Source organism: Tupaia chinensis, unplaced genomic scaffold (assembly GCF_000334495.1).
Source record: "Tupaia chinensis unplaced genomic scaffold, TupChi_1.0 Scaffold000226_1, whole genome shotgun sequence".
In the NCBI taxonomy this organism is placed as follows: Eukaryota; Metazoa; Chordata; class Mammalia; order Scandentia; family Tupaiidae; genus Tupaia; species Tupaia belangeri.
In genome coordinates, this window is record NW_006159701.1 from 6,228,767 (window position 1) to 6,249,509 (window position 20,743).

The window sequence follows — 20,743 nt, forward strand, 5'->3', positions numbered from 1 at the left end:
ATTAAGAAAGGAAAAAAAAAAAAGAAAGCAAGCACTTTGAGGGCTGGCCCTGTAGCCTAGAGGTTTAAAGGGAGCTGATGTCACGTGGCCAACTACACAGTTCAAATCTTGGTAATGAGGCTTGAAAACTATGCCGGGTGCGTGTGTATGCATGTCCAAAATTCCAACAGGATGAAGAAATTGCAGCATGACCATGCTCCATTTATACACATGCCCTCTGACCAAAAAAAAGGAAAGAAACAAAGTACTCTGAAAACATTAGAATGATGTAGTATTTAGGTTTAGCAATACAACATACAGCATTATCCCTGATATATTAACTCTCCACATGTAATTTTAAGCATCATCAGCTATATTAAAGGCCCTAAATTCGGTACTGTTGAGGTACAGAGTTAACATACTGTTCTGTTTTCCTAACTGCCTCCCTCAGACAGCTGGAAATATAACATGGAGTGTTTCTAATAGTGAGATCCAGTCTGATTCACAGTGTGTCTCTCCCCTGAAACAGTGTTCTCTTAGTAATTGTTCTAGGGGTCAACCTTTTCAGCCTGTTCATGGACCACTCTTTAATCTTCATCTTACATGACTTCTCAACTGCTCTAGAGTTAGTAGTAGAGAAAAGTGAATCAGAATTTGGAACTTAGAGATGAGCATACGCTTACCCTCATCAACCACTGAGCTTGAGTCAGCTGCTAAACCTCTCTTTGCCACAATGTCCTCATCTGTAAAAGGGAAAATGTTTCCCACCTTAAAAGACTGTTATGCAGATTAAATTCCATCATATATTCAAAGTCCCTTAGCACAGTGGCTGGCCGTGGTTAGGATTTAGTAGATGTTAGCATTTATTAGTATCTGTCACTGTTGAAATGTTCTCTTCCCTTGACTTCTGTTCATTCTTGTTTCCTTATCCTCCTCTGTCCAGCTCTGAGATATTGCTGTTCCTCCAGGTTTCCTCTCTCTTCTTCTCTCCAGGCAGTCTTCCACACTCCCCCCATGGTTTCCATTCTCTAGAGCCTGCTACGTCTCCAGCCTAGCCCTTTCCACTGTACCTTAGACCTATGTATCCTGCTGTCAACCTGAGATAGCCATCTGAGTGTCTTCCGGGTACCTTCCAGGCACCACATTCAGACTCAGCTAGACTTTCAATCTTTCCCTTTAAACTAGCTTCTTAGGATCAGCGGCTGGCATAATGGTTACGTTGCTGGACTCCTATGTAGTCGGCTGTGGTTCGAGTCCTGGACCCAGTGGCTTAAACTCACGCCAGGCATGTGTGTGCACATGCCCGAAATTCCAAGAGGAGAATGGAGAAGGGACTGCAAGCATGGCCCCCGCCAGGAGGTGATTTTTCACTTTCTGTCTCTCTGTCTCTCTCTGTATCTTTGGTGAGCGCATGCACCCTATAGCAAAAATCTCTCCCTAAATAAATAAATAAATAAATAAACTGGCTCCTCTTCCAGTGTAACTATCTCCTTGAGTGACACCACCATCCATCCACTGTCTAAGCCAAAAATCCAGGAGTATTTGGTACCTCTTCGCTCTCCTCTAAGCCTACCAGTTTTTTTATCTCTCAATTATATTTTGAATGTGTTCATTTCTTTACATTTCTCTTATCGCCACTCTGTTTCAAGATACTATCATCTCTCACGTGGGTGGCTGCAGTAGTAGACTCTGTCCCCCCATTGTCTCCCTTAGTCACTCTTTGCCTTCCTACTCCATTCTCTACAGAGCAGCTTAAATGAGTGATTAAAAAAAAAAAAGTCTGACCCCATTACACTCTATTGTCTTTCTTTATACACTTCCATGTCTTCCTAGTGTTCTTGAATAAAAACCCAAACCCAAGGGCTGGACAGTGATGCAGCAGTAAAAATGCAATGCTCTGTGAAGCTAACCCACATGGGAAAGTTCTGGGTTCATGACCACATTCCCAGAGTGAAAGACCCATGTGTAGCCATGATCCAGGCCTGGGCATGAATCACACCATTAGTATTCTGCTAGAGATGCGATCTCTCTGCTCTCTGTCTCTCTCACTCACAGAAGAAATAAATAAAATGTTTCAAAGGGCTGGTCCCATAGTGGAGCATTTAAATTCTGTTTAGTGGGAGCCAGATCCCACATAGCAAACTGTGGTTCAAATCCTGGCCCCAGTGGCATCAAAAACCCCAGACTATGCACAAATGCCTAGGATCTCAGTGGGACAGAGAATCTGAGGGGAAAAAAAGGATTGCAGCTTTATCAGGCCCTGTTGGGAGGTACTTTGTCTCTCTCCCTCTTTCTCCTCCACTTCCCACCCTCTGGCATAATAAAGTAGGTGGGGGGGGACGAAATCTTTAACATGGCCTTCAGTGGAGCCCCCATAGTCCGGCCTCTCCTCACATTTCCACAACCTCCTGCTTTGTGTACTTCAGCCTCACTGCTGGTCTTCACAGAGCCTAAAATGGGCCCTCTTTTTTCTGCCCACGGTCTTGTTCTTGCTGCTCCCTATGCTTGAAAAACCCTTCATCCTCCTTTTATCTAATTAACTCCTACCTATCATTCAGATCTTTACCTGAATGGCTCAGGGAAATAGTTACTCCACCCCCCCCGCCCCCCAGTACAGATCAAGTCCCCTGCTTCATGATTTCATAGATCTTGCCTTCAAATCGTGTGTGTGTGTTTGTGGGTGTGGTTTAGACAGGGTCCTTCCTGTATTGTTATTCTCCTACTGCAGCCTCTCAGCCTGGGACTACAAGTATGCACTGTTTATGGCTTTTCAGGGTAGATCGGGAATCAAACCCATCCCTCACGGTTGGCCTCAGTCTCTCAACCGGTAGCATTCAGCACATGCTACCGTGCTGGGCTGAAGCCTTTTTTTGTAGTTTTAATTTCACATTTATTCATGTGATCATCTCCTTAGCAATATTTCAAGACCTCAGATTGTCAGTAAACATAATTTGGTCAGGGACCATGGGACTTTTTGCCCCTCGTGTCACGAATGAGCACATCATTGGCATAGGAGAGATATTTGTTGAATGAATTGCCGGAGCAGGCCAAGTGATATGATGTAAGCGAGGCCTTTCCCTTTCCTTCCCTTTCCCCACATCCTTCCCTTAGCAGCCACTGTGGCTGCAGTTACTGTAAATGGCAAGGAGGAATTGGTTTGGGGCATTGAGTTATTTTGGAAAATTACGTGCACGTGTCAAGTTGAGAAGTTAATGCTTTATCTTCTGCCCTCAGAGGTACACCCCACAGTGAGGAGAAACCAGAGAGGCTGACCCAAGAGTCCCCCTCCCCAGCAGCAGGTCTTGAGTTACATTTCTTCGTAGATACGATTCAGATAGGAACAAGTTGGGCACCTCCAGAGAAAGAGACAATAGAAGAAGAATGGGTCCAGACTAAAAAAAATCTCAATTTCAACCGTAAGTTTTTGTGTTTGTTGTTGTTTTTAAGTGTTTATCTTTGAAGGATGGCATTAGCTAAAGATGCCCATTAAGAGGGTCAGCAGTGGGGTAGTGGTTGTGGTGCTGGGCTGCCGCATGGCCGACCCCAGTTTGAGCCCTGGACCAGTGGCTTGGAACTCACTCCAGGCGCATGTGCATGTGTGCCCAACATCCTCAGAGGAGAAGGGATTGAGGTGTGGCCATCCCCCCTGGGGGGTGATTTCTCACTTTCTGTCTCTCTGTGTCTCTGGTGAGTACATGTGACCTATAGCTAAAATCTCTCTTAAAGGGACCAGTACATGACATAGAGGTTATGTCGTTGGACTCCCACATGGCTGACTGTGGTTCGAGTCCTGGACCCAGTGGCTTGAAAAGCACGCCAGGTGCATGTGCCTGTGTGCCTAAGATGCCAGGAGGAGAAAGAAAAGATTGTGGTATGGCCATCCCCCTACCCCGGCCCCCCAGAGAGATTTCTCACTTTCCCGCTAACTGTGTCTGTCTTTCTTGGAGAGCACGCGTGCTCTAAGGCAAAAACCTCTAAAAAAAATTGTCTGTTAAGTATAGAATGGGAAAAATGGGATATATTCATAGTATCTTTTACTTTTAGGTGACTGGTAAGGAGGCAGGATGGGTAGTTGGCAGTTTCTTAGGACTTTGGAAATGAAGTTTGTGGTTAAACTACTGAGAGCAGTATCATGTGGTAATTAAAAGCACAGGCTAAGGCTAGTCCTCCTGCCCTCATCAGTGAAGCTTTACATATAGGGAGCTGGATCACACAGCTGTGGCCAACCACAGTTCAAATCCTGGCCCTGGTGCCTTGAAAACACACCGGGTGTGTGTACAGCCATCCCCCAAATCCAAACAGGACGGAGAATTAGAGGAAAAGGAATTATGGTGTAATGACACGCATGCATGCCCTCTGGCAAATAAAAAAATAAAGGCATAAAAAGCATAGACCCTAGACCTATATTCCATGGGTTTAGATCCGGGTTCTACCATTTATTTGCTGCATACTTCAGGAATATTACTTACCCCTCTGTGCTTCATTTTTTTATCTATTAAATGGAGCTACATACTACCTACCTCCTAGTGTTACCCCCTGGTGAGGGATAAATGAATGAAGTCACAAGTAGCACTGGAGCAGGGCCTTGCAGAAGTGAGCACTCACGACTGTTAGTTGTTTGTTATTAACTCCTAGAGGCAATGTCTCCCGGGGCTAAATTACATCTGAATTGGTGATCACTTCCATATATCTAAAGAAGTAATTTTTTTTTTCCAATTAAAATTAAGTTTAAGGCTGATCCTATCACCTAGTAGTTAAGAGAGCTTTGGATCCCACGTGGCCAGCTGTGGTTTGAATCCCAACCCAGTGGCTTCAAAAACGTGTTTAGGGTGTGTGTGCATGTACACCTAAAATCCTAACAGGATGGAGAAATGGAAGAGAAGGTATCGTCGTATGACCACGCCCTATTAAGGGATATTCTCTCTCTTTCTCTCTGTCTTTGGTGGGCACACGTACCCTCTGGCAATTAAAATAAGTAAGCAAACAAATAATTAACATTTTAATTTGAAAAAAGTACTAAATAAGTGGCCAGCAGTGAAACAAAAAGTAAAAACTCAGTGAGGCAAAACTAATGGTATGTCCACATAAAGACGCTGAATCTGGATTTGGACACCAGAAAGGGTTTTTTTTTGTTGTTGTGGGCAGGGCTGGTTTGGCTGATTCACCACTGCCAGGGTGAACTTTCTCTTCATGACTGCTCATTACCTTTTATTTTAAGTTAATATTTTAAGGGGGAGAGCATCCTTCTGGTGCCTGGTTTGATTGAGCTTTCTGGGATTCTTGATAACAGGAATGGTCTGGAAAGAGTATGTGTGTATGTCCTGTACAATGGGCTTACACTTGGATCAATGTTCTATGGGGTTAATAAATGGTTAGGATGGGGCCAGCACGTTGTGTGGCGATTAAGGCACTGGATCCCACATGACTAATTTCATGGTTCAAGTCCTGGACTTGGTGGCTTGAAAGTCACGCCAGCGTGTTTGCGTGACACCCCAAATCTCGAGGAGAATGGAGAAGGGATTGTGGTGTGGCCATCCCCGTGGGGATAATTTCTTACTTTCCCTTTCTCTCTGTCTCTCTCTCTCTGGTGAATACACACATCATACAGCAGCAAAAACTAAAAGGGAAAATAAAAAACAGAACAGAACTATCACAGAATGTCTACACCTCCTTGGGTATTAGGAAGTCCTATTTCTGGCCTTTGAAGGCCAAAAACCAGCTCAGCTAAGGATCATTTAGCAAGGTGACCCCAGCCTTGGGTGGGTTTCTGGGTGGTCAGCCAGCCATCCTTCCTCTGATCACACCCCCTTCCTCATTGCGTCTTTCAGCATTGACCTACTGGATGCGGAATGTTTTGCTCACTTGACTCAAAGGAAAAAATTGAAGCCCAGAGGTTTAATGACTTGCCTAAGATTACAAACAAGTTTGTTGTTAACCAGGGCAAATGTTCAGGTCTTCTCTGCCAGGTAAGGGCTATTCTCCTGGTACTGCCTAGAGGTGTGTTGAGATGTCCAAAGCATTTTTCCAGGTGTAGCCAGGAGAAGAATGCCCATGTGAACTTAGCATTTGACACTGAATGTTAGACATTAGTATCACAGAGCAACAGTGGATGCTCATCTCTAAGGGGTTGTAATCTATTCATATGTGCTTACAGCCCATACAGATAATCTCGCTGTTAAAATGACCAAGATGGGTCCTGCTGGTGGGGCAGTGGTAACACAGTGGGACCCACACAGGAAAGGTCCTGGGTTCACATGACAACATCTCCCTAAGTATACGAGTGCATTGCCTGAGTGCTGGGATTCAGGCTGGCTGAGACCAAGGATAGATCACAGCATGAAGACTCTGTTGGAGCTGTCTGTCTCTCTTCGCTTTTCTCTCTCATGGAGAAATAAATGAACTAATTAATTAGGCCCAGCCTATGTGGTACAGTCAGTAGCATTCTGGGCTGCAGAGCTGGATACCACATGCCCACTGCAGTTCCCCTGATCATCAACAGGCATGTGTTTGTGTGCCCAGGATCTCAGTGGCCTGTACAACTGGAAGAAGGGAACCACAGCATTACCAAGTCTTGTGAAGGATACTTCTCTTCCCTAACCCTCTTTCTTGTGTACCTACCCACTCTATCATAATTAAAAAAAAAAAAAAACCTTAAAAAATAAACTAAGGGGCTGGCAGGGGGCATGGGGTGTTGGATTCACACATGGCTGACCACGGTTCGAGTCCTGGACCTGGTGGCTTGCTTTCTCACTTTCCCTTTCTCTCTCTCACTCTGTCCCTCTCTGGTCAAATTCAAATAAATAAATATACAAAAAAAAAAAAGTTAAATAAAAAATCATTTTCTTTTTTAATTAATTAATTAATTAGGGCCAGGAGGTGACACAGAGGTTAAGACTACTGGATCCCACATGGCCATCTGAGCAGCTCTAGTGGACCCAGTGGCTTGAAAAATATGGACCAGCAGGTAGCATAGAAATTAAGGTGACTAGACGCCACATGGCCTACTGTGCAATTCAAGTCCCAGGCCCAATGGTGCATGTGTGCCCAAAATCCTGAGAGGAGAAGGGATTGCAGAGTGGTCATGTTCTCTGGGGAAAAGGGTAATTTCTCACTTTCCTTCTCTCTCTCTCTCTCTTTGTCTCACCAGAGACAGACACTTAAAAAAAAAAAAAGAAAGAAAAATAAATAAATAAATGTTAGATGCATGTACATGCATGCCTAAAATCTGAGAGGAAAATGGAGAAGAGATTGTATCATGGCCATCGCCTCAAGGGATGATTTCTCACTTGTCCTCTTTCTGTCTCTCTCTCTGTGTCTCTCTCCCATGAGTGCACACACTCTAGAGCAAACTAAAAAAGTAAAATAATTAAATCAAATGACCAAGGCAGTAGAGATGTGACCCTAGGACAAAGGCATAGTCTGCTGTTAGCAAACACTAGTTGGCCACCAAACTCACATGGACGTTCACAAATAAAACTTTGAAAAGATATTGAAGCCCTTTGCTTCAATTAAGATAAGGTCACTGGGACCAGCAGTTAGCATAATGGCTATGTCACTGAACTCCCATGTAGTCGACTGCGGTTCGAGTCCCAGACCTGGTGACTTAAACTCACAATGAGTGCATGTGCATGCATGCCCAAGATCCTGAGAGGAGAATGGAGGAGAAGGGATTGAGGTGTGGCCATCCCCCCTGGGGGGGGGGTGTGTGATTTCTCCCTTTCTGTCTCTCTGTCTCTGTCTTTCTGGCCAGCGCATGCACCCTATAGCAAAAAAACTCTCAAAAAAAAAAAAAAAGATAAAAAATAAACTCGAGGCATAAATGCCCATTCAGGGAGCCAAACTGGTAACTAAAAACCAGCAGTCTCTTCGGTATCTCAGACTTTACGTTCTATTCACTGGAAGCCTCTGCTGGATCTCTAACTCTCCACTGCCTATGTGTGACTCTTCATATTTCAGTAATCTGCCTCTCCCATCCCAGCCTCCTCTCTGATCACGTGTCCTGTGCTGCAGCGCAGGACCTGCTCAGTATTCTGTGAGCTTGCGAAACCCTGTTATGCCCCAGTGCGTTTGCACACATTGTTCCTGCAGGCTGGAATGCCTTTTGTCTGTCTGGCTACCAGCCTGTTAGAGTCAGCTGATACATCTTGTCCTCTGTAGAGGAGCCCCCCACCCCACCCACCCACACTTACCTCTTACCACCAATCAGAGGAGATTTCCTCCTTCTTTGCTGTTCTCATGCACCAGTTATAGCCCTGTCATGATGTATTTACACATCTAGTATCATTCTTCAAGTATGGAGCTGTACCTAGTTCATCTCTGTATCCTAGCGCTTAGCAGAGTGCCTAGAATGCAGTGGACACTCCACCCTGTTTGCGGGGTGAGTGATGTATTTGTTGAATGACTCTTTAGACACTTGAATAAAGCCCTTCTAGTGCACACCGTGACCATCTCTCTGCTCTGCAGTGTTCTCCTGGGCAAGAGCTTTTCTTCTCAGGCAGGAGTCGGGGATGGAATAAGACCTCAGTCTGTAATACATACACCCTAAGTCTTACATCATCCCTAAGTCTTAGACCATCAAAGCCAGGGCCTCAAGGGATGGCATGCCTTTTGCAACTGGGACAGCCCAGTGTATTATTTTGTCTTCTTTTTTTTCCCCAGGAGACTAGAATCCCTTCTTACCTAGGAAGTGGTGGAGGGCAGCTAATGAATTCATTTTCTTCATGCTCCTCACCATTGCTGGGGGGTGGGGGGGACACAACCATGGCATGCGTTTTGCAACTGGGACAGCCCAGTGTATTTTGTCTTCTTTTTTTTCCCCAGGAGACTAGAATCCCTTCTTACCTAGGAAGTGGTGGAGGGCAGCTAATGAATTCATTTTCTTCATGCTCCTCACCATTGCTGGGGGGTGGGGGGGACACAACCCTGAGTACCTCATGCTGGACTTGAATTAAGTTTTTTTTTTTTTTCTATATCTCAGTCATGATTGGCTCATGACTTCCTGACAATGCCCTGTAGCAGTTTTGATTAGGTCAGAGGATGCTTCATTCCACTCCCATCATTGCACTGACTTTTGCAGAAGCACAGGTTGTTTCTAACATTGGCAGATGTCACCCCTGATGTGTACATGTTTGTTTTAAATCTGCATTAGTTCTAGAGGTAGGCTTTTCAGCGAATGGCCCTGTCTTCTAGAATCACCTTTTCTTACTGTATGTGAGCATCACTATGACTTTACTGAGAAAAAGAGAGGCTACTGTTGTAAGAATGGGACCAGGAAGGTAAAAGTCCCCAGTGAGCTAAGGCTTAGCAACATGTCAGTGCCAAGCATCGATGTATTAAGCTGCATTGACAATAGGAGAGGAACAAACCTCGCTGTGTATTCATTCCCTCGTAACAAGGGAATAACAGTGCTCTGTCCTGCCTACCTCTTAAGTTAGTGTGAGAGTAAAATGAAATCAAGTAGAAGAGCACTTAGTAAAGAGCAAAGCAGTGGTTTTCAATCTTCAGAAGTGCATCAGAAGCACTGGGGGTTATTTAAATTGCAGGTTCTTAGCCTCCCCTGTCTCCATGGTTCTGATTCTGAATGCCTGGAGTGGGTCCCAGGAATCTCCATTTTCAACAAGCCACTCAGGGGAATCTTACTTTTACTTTGGCCACACTTTCAGAAATACCACTGGAAGCCAAATAACAAGTATAAAATAGCTGTCTAAGGCAGCTCTAATGTGGTTGGACCTAGAGCCCAAAGACTTAATAAAATTTCAGCTCTGCCAATTCCTTCACCTGTGATTTTGAACAACAGCCTTCTCTGTGAATGTTAGTTTCCTCATACATTAAAAAAAGGAAATGACAACCTCCAGTGTCGTAGGATTTTGAAAATTAAGTGAGAGCGTATGTGAGCAAGCACAATTCAGTGCCTAGACTTTGGAACTGTCAGTGTTTTCTAGAGTGAGAGCTAAGTATCCACTATTTCTGGAACGTAGTGTTTTGTTAACAATCACTAGGTTAAAGACAGTAGTTGGCATCCATTTTAACCAGGTATCCTGGAAAGAGAAAATAATAGGACCAGCAGGACCAGCAGATGGCGTAATGGCTACATTGCTGGACTCACGTGTAGTCCACCGCGGTTTGAGTCCGAGACCCGGTGGCTTAAACTCACGCTGGGCATGTGTACGTGTGTGCCCAAGATCCCAAGAGAATGGAGGAGAAGGGATTGTGGCATGGCCATACCCCCTGGGGGATGATTTCTTGCTTTCTGTCTCTCTGTCTCTCTCTGTCTTTCTGGCGAGTACATGCACCCTATAGCAAAAACCTCTCCCCCCACAAAAATAACAATAGGCCCAGCCCCAGACATGACCAACCATGGATAGTTCAAATCCCAGCTCAGGCAGCTTTAAGGACTAGGACTAGCAGGTAGCATAGTGGTTAAGGTGGTAGACTCCCACATGGTCGACTGCAGTGTGAGGCCTGGATCCAGTGGCTTGAAACTCATGCCAGGCACCTGTGTGAGCATGCCCCAAATCCCAAGAGTAGAATGGAAGAGAAGGGCATGGCCATCCCCCCAAGGGGATGCTTTTTGTCTCTGTCTCTCTGATAAGTGCATGTACTCTATAGCAAATGTATCTCTTAAAAAAAAAAAGAAAGAGAAAAGAATTTAATTTGGCATCTGGATAGAACCTTAGTGATTAATCCAGTCCCTTATTTTGTTTTGTTTTTTAGACAGATTTTTGCTTTAGGGTGCATGCACTCACAGAGATAGACAGAAAGCAAGAAATCATCCCCCCAGGGAGGATGGCCACTCTGTGATTTCTTCTCCATTTTCTTCCTGAGATATTTGGGCACACATGAGCCACTCTGTGATTTCTTCTTCATTTTCTTCCTGAGATATTTGGGCACACATGCACACACACCCAGTGTGAATTTCAAGCCTTCAGGTCTCGGACTCGAACCATGATTGCCAGTGTTGGAGTCCAGCTAACCACTGCACCACCTGCCGACTCCAGGCCCTTGTTTTATAGCTCATAAACTTGACACTGGGATGGAGACAAGGAAGCCCAAGATGTGTAAGGATACCTTTCAGATCAGGGAAATTATTTCTCAGTATAATGAAAATGGGAAAAAAAAAAAAAGAAGAAGAAGAAGAAGAAGAACCTATTGGCACAGTGAAGGAACTGCTATTAATAACTGGAGAAACTATGAAGAATGGCGAGGGTATGATACCCCAAAGCACAATGATTATCTGTCCCACACGTACTTTATACCAGGCATTGGAGTTAAAAAGTTGTAAAGTAAAAATGGAAATAGCTAACTGGCCCAGTTTTCCAAAAGGAGGAAAAAGAGACTCTGGAGAAAAGTAAACTTAAGATTCTTTTGATGTGATTCCTTTATTAAAGTCTGGGCAGGACCAGCAGGTGGTGTGGTGGTTACTGGACTCCCACATGTCCAACTGTGGTTCAAATTCCAGACTTGGCAGCTTGCTTTCTCACCTTCCCTTTCTTTCTCTCCAGTCAAATTTTAAAAACAATAATGATAATAAATAAAAACAAATAATTACATTTTTTAAGAAAGTCTGGGCAGGTTATGGAGTAGGTGGGCAGTAAACACTCAGAAAAGAAACTGATCACAAGGATTGTGCAACAGTAAATTAGTAATAATAACTAATTACATTTTATTTAATGTTTTCACTGAGTTACTAATCATGAGACTCTCTTTTGGATTTCCATAAGACAGTTGATAAACTATTTCATGCTAACCTGGCAGCAAGAATGTGGATAGGAAATATAAAGTTGTATCCAGAGACAGGATTCCAAAATGCCTTGCTAGGGGTCATGCCAAGGCAAGGAAATGGGATTGAGGTCAGCAAAACCATACTTTTTTTTAAAGGTTTTTGCCATAGGGTGTGTGCACTTGCTGGAGAGAGATAGAGAAAAATCACCCCCACCCCCAGAGGAGATGGACACACCGCAATCCCTTCTCCTCTTAGGGTTTTGGGCATACACACATGCCTGGTGTGATTTTTCAAGCTGCCAGGTCCAGGACTCAAACTGCTATCATCAGCCATGTGGGAGTCCAGCACCTTAACCACGCCACCTGCTAACCCCAGCAAAACCGTCTTCCCTAATATTGCTGAGCTCCCCTTGCCCGACCTGTGCTACAGGTACTCCTTGAAAGATTATTTCAGGGACTAAACTAGATCATGAGTATAAAAGCCCTTTGCAAACTAAAAATGTGTATTAATATTAGTTACCATCACTATTCTGGTACTGTAGTTGCTTATAATGGAGGTCCTGAATCATATTTATTTACTAGGCATCTTTGGACACCTGGTGTAGGCCAGGTGTATGCTAGGCGCTGGGAGTACTCAGCACCTGCCCTCACATAGTCGGATCCGACAGTAGACAGATATGGGCACAGAGCCCTTCCTGTGTGTGATGTACTTGAGGACACATCAAGGGAACCTTTCCCAGAGGAGAATGAGTGCTCTGTTGGAGTTGGGCCTGGATAAAGGAGAAATCAGCTGCCAGCTGGAGATTTAGAAAATTGCAGAAGGAGGGACCAGCAGATGGCATAATGTGAACATCGTTGGACTCCCATGTAATCAACTACGGTTCGAGTCCTGGACCCGGTGGCTTACACTCAAGCCAAGCGTGTGTGCGTGCGTGCACAAGATCCCAAGAGGACAATGGAGGAGAAGGGATTGCAGCGTGGCCATCCCTGCTGGAGGGTGATTTCTCGCTTTCTGTCTCTCTGTCTCTCTCTCTCTTTCTGGTGACCGCACACACCTTGTAGCAAAAACCCTTTCCAAGAAAAAAGAAAGAAAGTTGCAGAGGGAGCTAGGAGAGCAGAGGTCCAGGGGTACTCCTGGAAGGAGCCTTATGTGGGCCAGATCAGGAAATGGAATGGGGCAGGAGATGGCAAGAGCAGTGACCCTGATGAATCTGAAGGGACAGCCCCCAGGTCCTGACTGCAGTGTACCTGGTGGACAAGAGCTCCAGGAAGAAAGTATGAGGAGGTGTTCCTCTAAATCCTGGGATTCCTCTTTGTTCTTGTGCCTTTATCATTTCAAGAAACATTTTCCTTCAATGTAAGGAAAATGTAAACAATACCCAAATGATAGAAAAATGAATGAAGGTTGTTTTATTCCTGACTCTCGTTTCACTATTCTTTTATTGTCTTTAAGAATTATTTATTAACTTTATTTATTTATTTATTTACTTACTTATTTATTTTGTTTGACCAGACAGGGACAGAGTAAAAAAAACGAGGGAAGTGGAGAAAGCCAGCCGCCAGGTCCAGGACTCAAACCACAGTCAGCCATGTAGTAGTCCAGCACCCTTAACCATCACACCACCTGCTGGCCCCCTTGTCTCACTATCCTAAAGGGGAACTGGATAACCGTGTGGCAGAGACTTCTAAGTGGCCTGTGAAGATTATATGCATAGACTTAACTTTTTAATTAATTAGTTAATTAAGTTTTATTTGTCATTATTATTTTTTAAATTTGATCAAAGAGACAGAAAGAGAGAAAGGGAAAGTGATAAGGTAAACCACCAGGCCCAGGACTCAAACCTCAGTTGGCCATGTGGGAGTTCAGTGCCTTAACCACCACACCATCTGCCAGCTCCTAGGCTTAACTTTTTTTTTTCTAATAATTACTTTTTTAAATTTAATTTAATTTAATTAATTTATTTATTTATTCTTAATTTGAGCAGAGAAAGACACAGAGAGAGATAGAAAGAGATAGGGAAACCAAGAAAGCAAGCCACCAGGCCCAGGACTCGAATCGTGGTCGGCCATGCGAGAGTGTCCAGCACCTTAGCCACTACGCCACCTGCTGGTCCCAGGCTTAACTTTTTATAATAGCTAGAGGGTGCCTCTCCTTAGCCAGAGATAGCCAGAAAGACAGAAAGAGGGAGAAAGCACTGCCCACTGAGGTGTGGCTACACTGCACCCCTTCTCAATTTTGCCATCCTATTGGGATTTGGGACATGCACATATATGTACCCAGAGCAGAGATCTGAACTGCAATTGGCCATGTAGGATCTGGCTCCCTTAACTACTAGGCTACCAAGCTGGCACTATGCATATACTATTTTTTTTTAATTTATTCATTTACTTATTTTATTTTTACCAGAGAGACACAGAGAGAGAGAGAGAAAGTGAGAAAGCAAGCCACCAGGTCCAGGACTTGAACCATGGTTGGCCATAGGGGAATGTCCAGCGCCTTAACCACCACACCACCTGCTGGTCCCCTGTGCATACACTTTTTAAACAATGGGATTACACTGAATATTCTCTCTAAAGCTTGAATTTTCACTTAGCATCTTACCCAGGACCATTGCTGTTTCAATACCAAGGATCTACCTCTCTTTTCTTTTCTTTTCTTTTTTCTTTTCTTTTCTTTTCTTTTCTTTTCTTTTCTTTTCTTTTCTTTTCTTTTCTTTTCTTTTCTTTTCTTTTCTTTTCTTTTCTTTTCTTTTCTTTTCTTTTCTTTTCTTTTCTTTTCTTTTCTTTTCTTTTCTTTTCTTTTCTTTTCTTTTCCTTTCTTTTCCTTTCTTTCCTTTTTTTCTTGCCGTAGGGCATGTATGCTTGCTGGAGAGAGACAGAGAAAGACATTGAGAGGGAAAGTGAGAAATTATCCCGCGGGGTGGGGGGGATGGCCATGCTGCAATCATTCTCCTCCTGGGATTTTGGGCACGCACGCACACACACTCGATACGATTTTCAAGCAGCCGGATCTGGGACTCAGACCATGGTTGGCCATGTGGGAGTCCAGCATTTTAACCACTACACCACTTGCTGGCCTCTACCTCATTATTTTTAACAGCCGTATAGCGTTCTGTTGTATGGATATATGGGAGTGTTCCTAATCTTAGTATTAACAAGGCTGAACCATTTGAACACATCTGTATATTTCTATATATTTCTTAAATATTTATTTAAGCAAAATTTTTAGCAGTAGAATTGCTGGGACCCCATTTAGAAAGATAATTTCTGCTGGGGCCAGCAGGTGGTGTGGTGGTTGAGGCACTGGACTCCCATATAACTGACTGCGGTTTGAGTCCCAGACTGGGCATCTTGGTTTCTCACTTCCCCTTTCTTTCTCTCTTTATCTCTCTCTGGTCAACATTTTAAAAATGATAATAATAAATAATTCCCTTTTTAAAGAGAGGGGGCAGCTGGTGGTGTGGGGGTTACATCACTGGACTCCCAAATAGCCAACTGCAGTTCGAGTCCTAGTGGCTTGAAAATCACACCATGTATTACGTGTGCATGCATGCCCAAGATACCAGGAGCAGAATGGAGGAGAAGGGACTGTAGAGTGGCCATCCTTCCCGGGGAGGGGAGGAGTGTAATTTCTTACTTTCCTTCTCACTGTCTCTCTCCAGTGAGCTCACTCACCCTATAGTGAAAACCTCTTTGAAAAAATAAAATAAATAAATAAATAAAAGGAAGAAAAGAAAGATGAGTGCTGCTATAATATGGAAAGTGATCTGGAAGAGAGGAGGAGAAAAGGCAGGAAAGATGAGGGTAACACAGTGCTCACATTTTAGGAGTCAGAGGCTCCAAAGTCCCCAGAGCTCCCTCCCATGGTTGCAGTCCTCCTGTCCAATAGAGGGCCTCACACAACTCAGTTCCATGGTTTTGGATTATTTGACCAGAGCCTTGATCTGAGGCGAGATTACAGTGATTCATTCAGTACTCCTTGCCTTCGAGGGCCATCGTTCTCCAGCCTACCGCAGACACAGATGAAGCCCCGTGTCTCTGCTGGTTCTGAGGAGTCAGTTTGCTCAGCTCCCTGTCAGGTTTCCAACTTGTGAAATGTGCAGATTAGCACCTCTCTTGCCATTTCATCCAGATCATAACTGCCAGTCCAGGGATCCCCGTAGTTGCTTCTGGCAGCTACAACTACTGAAGCTTCTGCCAGCTACTTTGGGGACCTAGAAGAGCAACTTTCCATCCGGGACCAGTTTCCAGGGCAGGAGGTAGAAATATGTCTTCCAGTGTGACTTTTCACCTCCCATTTGTGGGTGGTTTGGGCCCTTTGAAGTTGGGCCTGAAGAACCGCTCACTTCCGTTTGAGCAGCCAGCAGCTTATCACATCTGGTGATCAATCCTTCAAAGGTTCCCTCCTGAAGTCTGGATTTATGGGGGTCAAAGATTCCACCTGGGAGGGGCTTCTGCTTCAGCTCAGGACATGGGGAAATGGCTGCCCCACTTCCAGGGGGAGACAGTCTTCGTGGCATTGAGAAGTCTTACTGGTTCCCCATCCATCCACCCACCCACCGAGTCCTTTGTAAGGGGAGTGGGGGGAGAGGAGGATGCCTGCAGCCTTCTGCTCGCATTCCTAGACACCGACTCACTGCGCCCGCCAGCCGCTGGAACAGCAGAGCTGTGTGAAATGTCAAGAGGAGTTATGCTCATGGGCTCCTGGCCCCAATCTCTTTGTGGCTTGTGTTTTCTTCTATCCGCACTCTGTTCATCAGATGGAAATCGGAGGGTGCAATTAGAAGATAATTTGCTAGTTCCAGACTTAATTGAGGGCCCCCTTCTTGCCTGATCAAATTACAGGGGAACATAATAGGTTTTTGGTGAGAAATAGTTGGCTCTGTGGTTTGGAGAAAGAGAGCTCTTAGCTCTCCAGCTGGGCAACCTTGTCAGTATCCTGTGTGTTGTCTCCCCCTCCGTCTTCTCTATGGATCCTATGTGGCCCCCAGGCCGGGATCCTAGTCACGTCAGAGCCAGCTCAAGAGGTTTAACTTCAACTTGAGGCCCAAGGAAAATGGTGAGTCCTCTGCAACCTTGCAGGGCTGAAAAATATTACAATTATTTAGAGAGCTAACCAAGACCCAGACAGAGACAACAACTTGCTAAAGGCTACATAGCTAGCCCATAGTAATTGTAACAACAATAGTCTTAATGATATTAACAGTTAACATTTATCAACTCTTAATGTGTTCCAGACTCTGTGCCAAGGGCTTACGTGCACTGCATTGTCGCATTTAAACCCAGACAGTCTGGCTCAGGGCCCAGGCTGGGCTCCCATATAGCATGGTAGAGCACAGTCTATACTGTCTAGATTCAAATCCTGGCTTCACTTCTCAGTTACACAGCTGGGTGACCTCAGGCAAGCAATTGAACCTCCTTGTACTTTGAATCCTTCATGTGTAAAGAAATGGAAATCACAGCACTACTGGATAGTGTGGGTTAAAATTCATTCATACTTGGACTCAGATGTAGTGGTGTGTGCTACTAAGACAGTGTTCTGCAGGCTGGGACCACATGGGAGCTCCAGGTTCAATGCCCGTTCAACCTAAAGACCAGACATGGTTGTATGTGATACCGTAAGACTTTGCCTTAAAATAGATAAATAGATAAAATTCATTCATATATGTAATGCAAGTAGTGTTCGGTGTTGGATGTAAACATCCATCTAGTACTGTCACCCTCATGGCTGCCTTTGAGGCTGGAAGGTGGTGTCTATGTGGCAGGAGATAGATATGGCTGCTATTTCTACACATCCCGAAAGGTACTAGAGGCAGTAAACAGTGGTGAACTCTGTGGCTCTAGAACAGGGATCAGCAAACTGTGGCCTATTGCCTCTTTTTGTCTAACCTGTGATTTTTACATTTTTAAATAGTTGGGGAAAGAAAGCAACAAAATATTTTGCCACATGAAAATTATATGAAATTCAAATTTCAAAGTTCACAAATAGTTTTATTGCATCACAGCCACATCCATTCGCTTGTGTTCTGATTTGTTTTAATGGCTGTTTTTGCACTATGTGGTTGGAGAGCTGTGACTGAGTCTGTTTGGCCTAACATAGCTGTTCTGTGGCACTTGACTGAAAAAGTATATTGGTCCCTGCTCTGGAGTCATACTGGATTTGAAACCCCTCCTCATCATTCACCAGTTGTTTGTCTTCAGGCTAATGATATAACTCCTGAGAACTGTGGTTTCCTCATCTGTTAAATGGGAATGATAACGCCTACCCTTTTCTGGCAACTTAAATGATAGATAATAGACTTTTTAAAAAATACTTATTTAAACAGAACCTGGAACATACTATGAACTCAATAAATGATAGCTTTTTAAAAAATTATTTATTTTTATTATTTTTTAAGAATTATTTAATTTTGGACCAGCAGTTAGCGTAATGGCTATGTCGCTGGACTCCCACGTAGCTGACTGCAGTTCAAATCCCGGACCTGGTGGCTTAAACTCACGCTGGGTGCGTGTGCGTGGGTGCCCAAGATACTAAGAGGAGAATGGAGGAGAAGGGATTGCGGCATGGCCATCCCCCAGGGGGTGATTTCTCGCTTTCTATCTCTCTGTCTCTCTATGTCTGTTTGGCGAACACACGCACCCTATAGCAAAAACCTCTCCCCCCCCCAAAAAAAAGAATTATTTAATTTTATTCATTGTCTTTTTTTTTTTAAGTTGATCAGAGAGAGACAAGGAGAAAGAAAGAAAGTAAGAAAGCAAGTCCCAGGTCTGGGACTCGAACCACGGTCACCCACATGGGAGTCCAGCCGCCTTAACCTACCATGCCACCAGCCAGCCCCTATTATTACTATTTTTTAACTTGCTGTAGGGCACATGTACTCACCAGAGGGAGAGAGAGAAAAAAAAAAAAAAGAGATAGCTTATTTTAATTAATTAATTTTTAAATTATTATTATTACTCAATTTGACCAGAGAGAGTGGAAGAGGGAGAAAGCAAGCCACCAGGTCTGGGACTCAAACTGCAGTCAGCCATGTGGGAGTCCAGTGCCTTAACCACTATGCCACCTGCCAGCCCCTAAGTGGTAGTTTATTAACAGGATGCAAATCCTTTACCCCACCACATTCATTGTTGTCCCTGTGCCCAGTTGGAGGAATTCATTGTCCCTGTGCTCTCTTGTGACCCAGCCACTACCGTTGTCCCAGACTTTCCTACCACAGATCACAATGAGAGACGGCACCCACAAGGTGACTTCTGACTCTGCAGTGGAAAGGGGTGTGTGCCTGGTGGGAGAGAGCCGCAAGTCCAGCAGTGGGCTGAGTGTTCTCGAGTCGTTAGCCTTGCTTTTCACCTCACAGTCCTGTAGCCAGGGCGACAAGGGGCTTTCACATGGCAGGCACTGGTCTGTTCATCCTCACAGCTGAGCTCTTTAGGGGAGCCCCATACCATATACCTAGGTCCCAAATCTCTCTAGGCACCTGAGGCCGTCTCCATATTGCTTAATTTTCCAGTTCAAAAAAGACAGTTACCAATGAACAGTGGACAAAGCACCACTTTTCACGGGGGCCAATGGATGGCGTTCTGGGAATGAATGAATGAATGAATGAATGGGAGCGGGCAGGTGTCCAGGGCTCCAGTCTGCTTGCAGAAGGGCTTTGAGAGAGATATTACCCCTTTCAGAGACAGAATGAAACCTGATACAGGAGAGCTGAAGCTCTGGAGTCATGTGGGCCTACATTTTATTCCCAGCCCTGCCACTGCCTAGCTTTTTAACTACGAATGAATTGCCTAATTTCTCTGCACCTCGCTTTCCTTGTTTATGAGGTGTGAATAATTTTTCTCTTGGAGAAATAAGGGCGTGTATACAGTGCTTGCAACATGGACACATCAGGTGTCAGTTTAATACTCTTGGCCTTGTTACCTCATCTGCAACATAGCCCTCCCTTTGAGTGGATGGCAGCCCCCATTGGCCAGCTTTTGGGGCTGTCTTCAGGCTAGACAGCGAGAGAGCATAAATGGGGGTCCTAGTGCCAGGACAGAGCAGATGCCAGCCCAGAGCTGAGGTGGCTGGGAAGACCTGCCTCTCCTGCCTCTCCTGCCAAAGGCTGTGCTTGGAGGGGGCATCCTGTGATTTTCTTCACCTCTGAGCAGTGACTGGTCTTTAGGCAGCTTCTTAGGCTGGGGACGTTTGGGGTCAGATTCGCTGGCTTTCTCTCCTGCTCTGCCATTGCCGGAGCTCGGGGATGGACGCTGAGCTAGTCCCAGTTATTGTCTACGGCGCCTGCCTGCAGCCTCGCTCCAGCCCGGCTCCACCCCTTGCCTGCAAGGTCTGTTTCCTAACAGCTGCTCCAACCACACACCTCGGTTCCGCGAGGAGCCCCTCCTCTTCCTCCCTCCCTCCCTCACTCAGGGGTGGGACTGAAGAAGAAGGCTAACTTGACAGCAGCGCTTCTTTCTTAGCTAGTCACCGGCCCCTGCCCAAGAATGCCTGCGCGTGTATAGCCTCCTCCGAGAGGCGCTATTGCTGGAGTTGCGAGGAGCTACCCGAGCTGCCGGGGACTAGGAAGGAGCCGGCCCAGCCATGAGCCCCTTCGGGAATCCGCTGGGGGGCAATTGGCCCGGAATCCTCACACTCCTCTGGCTACTCCGGAGGGAGAGGTGAGCGCCAGGCAGCCCGCCCACAGCCAGAGGTGCCGGGAGTCCCGGCCTGTCATGGTGGCCGCCTGCAGCCAGCCCTCGGCACTCCAGGTCGGGTTTGCAGCTGAGCCTGTTTATCTGGTGTGGAAAGAAGATGGGGAGTTACTTGTCGGTACCGGCTTACTTCACCTCCAGAGACCCCTTTCGGTGAGTTGGTTTGCGAGTACCCCTCCCCATCTCCTCTTCGGGCCCCTGGGGGTCCTGGGGGAAGGGCCGAGGCCCCCCTGAATCTTCTCAGACTTTACTTATGCCTTCACCAGAAGCCAGAGTAGGCTATACCTGAGCAGAGCTGGCCTATCCCTGCCCTGGAAATGGTAAAGGCAGGGATGTGCCCAGAAGGAAGCTCTGG

General features: G+C 45.3%; 1 protein-coding gene across 4 annotated transcripts in view; it reads left to right on the forward strand.

The window, feature by feature from the left end:
• Nucleotides 1-20,743, forward strand: part of LIMK2 (LIM domain kinase 2) — an 85,565-nt gene that overhangs the window by 34,649 nt on the left and 30,173 nt on the right. The window contains exon 1 of one of the 4 annotated variants that reach the window (XM_027771624.1): nucleotides 3,214-3,395. The exons of 1 other annotated variant lie outside the window; for it this stretch is intronic. Coding sequence is in view for 2 of the 3 variants with exons in the window: in XM_014587639.2 (XP_014443125.1) it covers nucleotides 5,878-5,945 (68 nt within the window). In the remaining variant the exon portion in view is untranslated. Of the gene's footprint in view, nucleotides 1-3,213; nucleotides 3,396-5,827; nucleotides 5,946-20,114; nucleotides 20,542-20,743 lie in introns of those variants that run through there. 2 more of the 4 variants (XM_014587639.2, XM_006147951.3) reach the window with 2 other exon arrangements.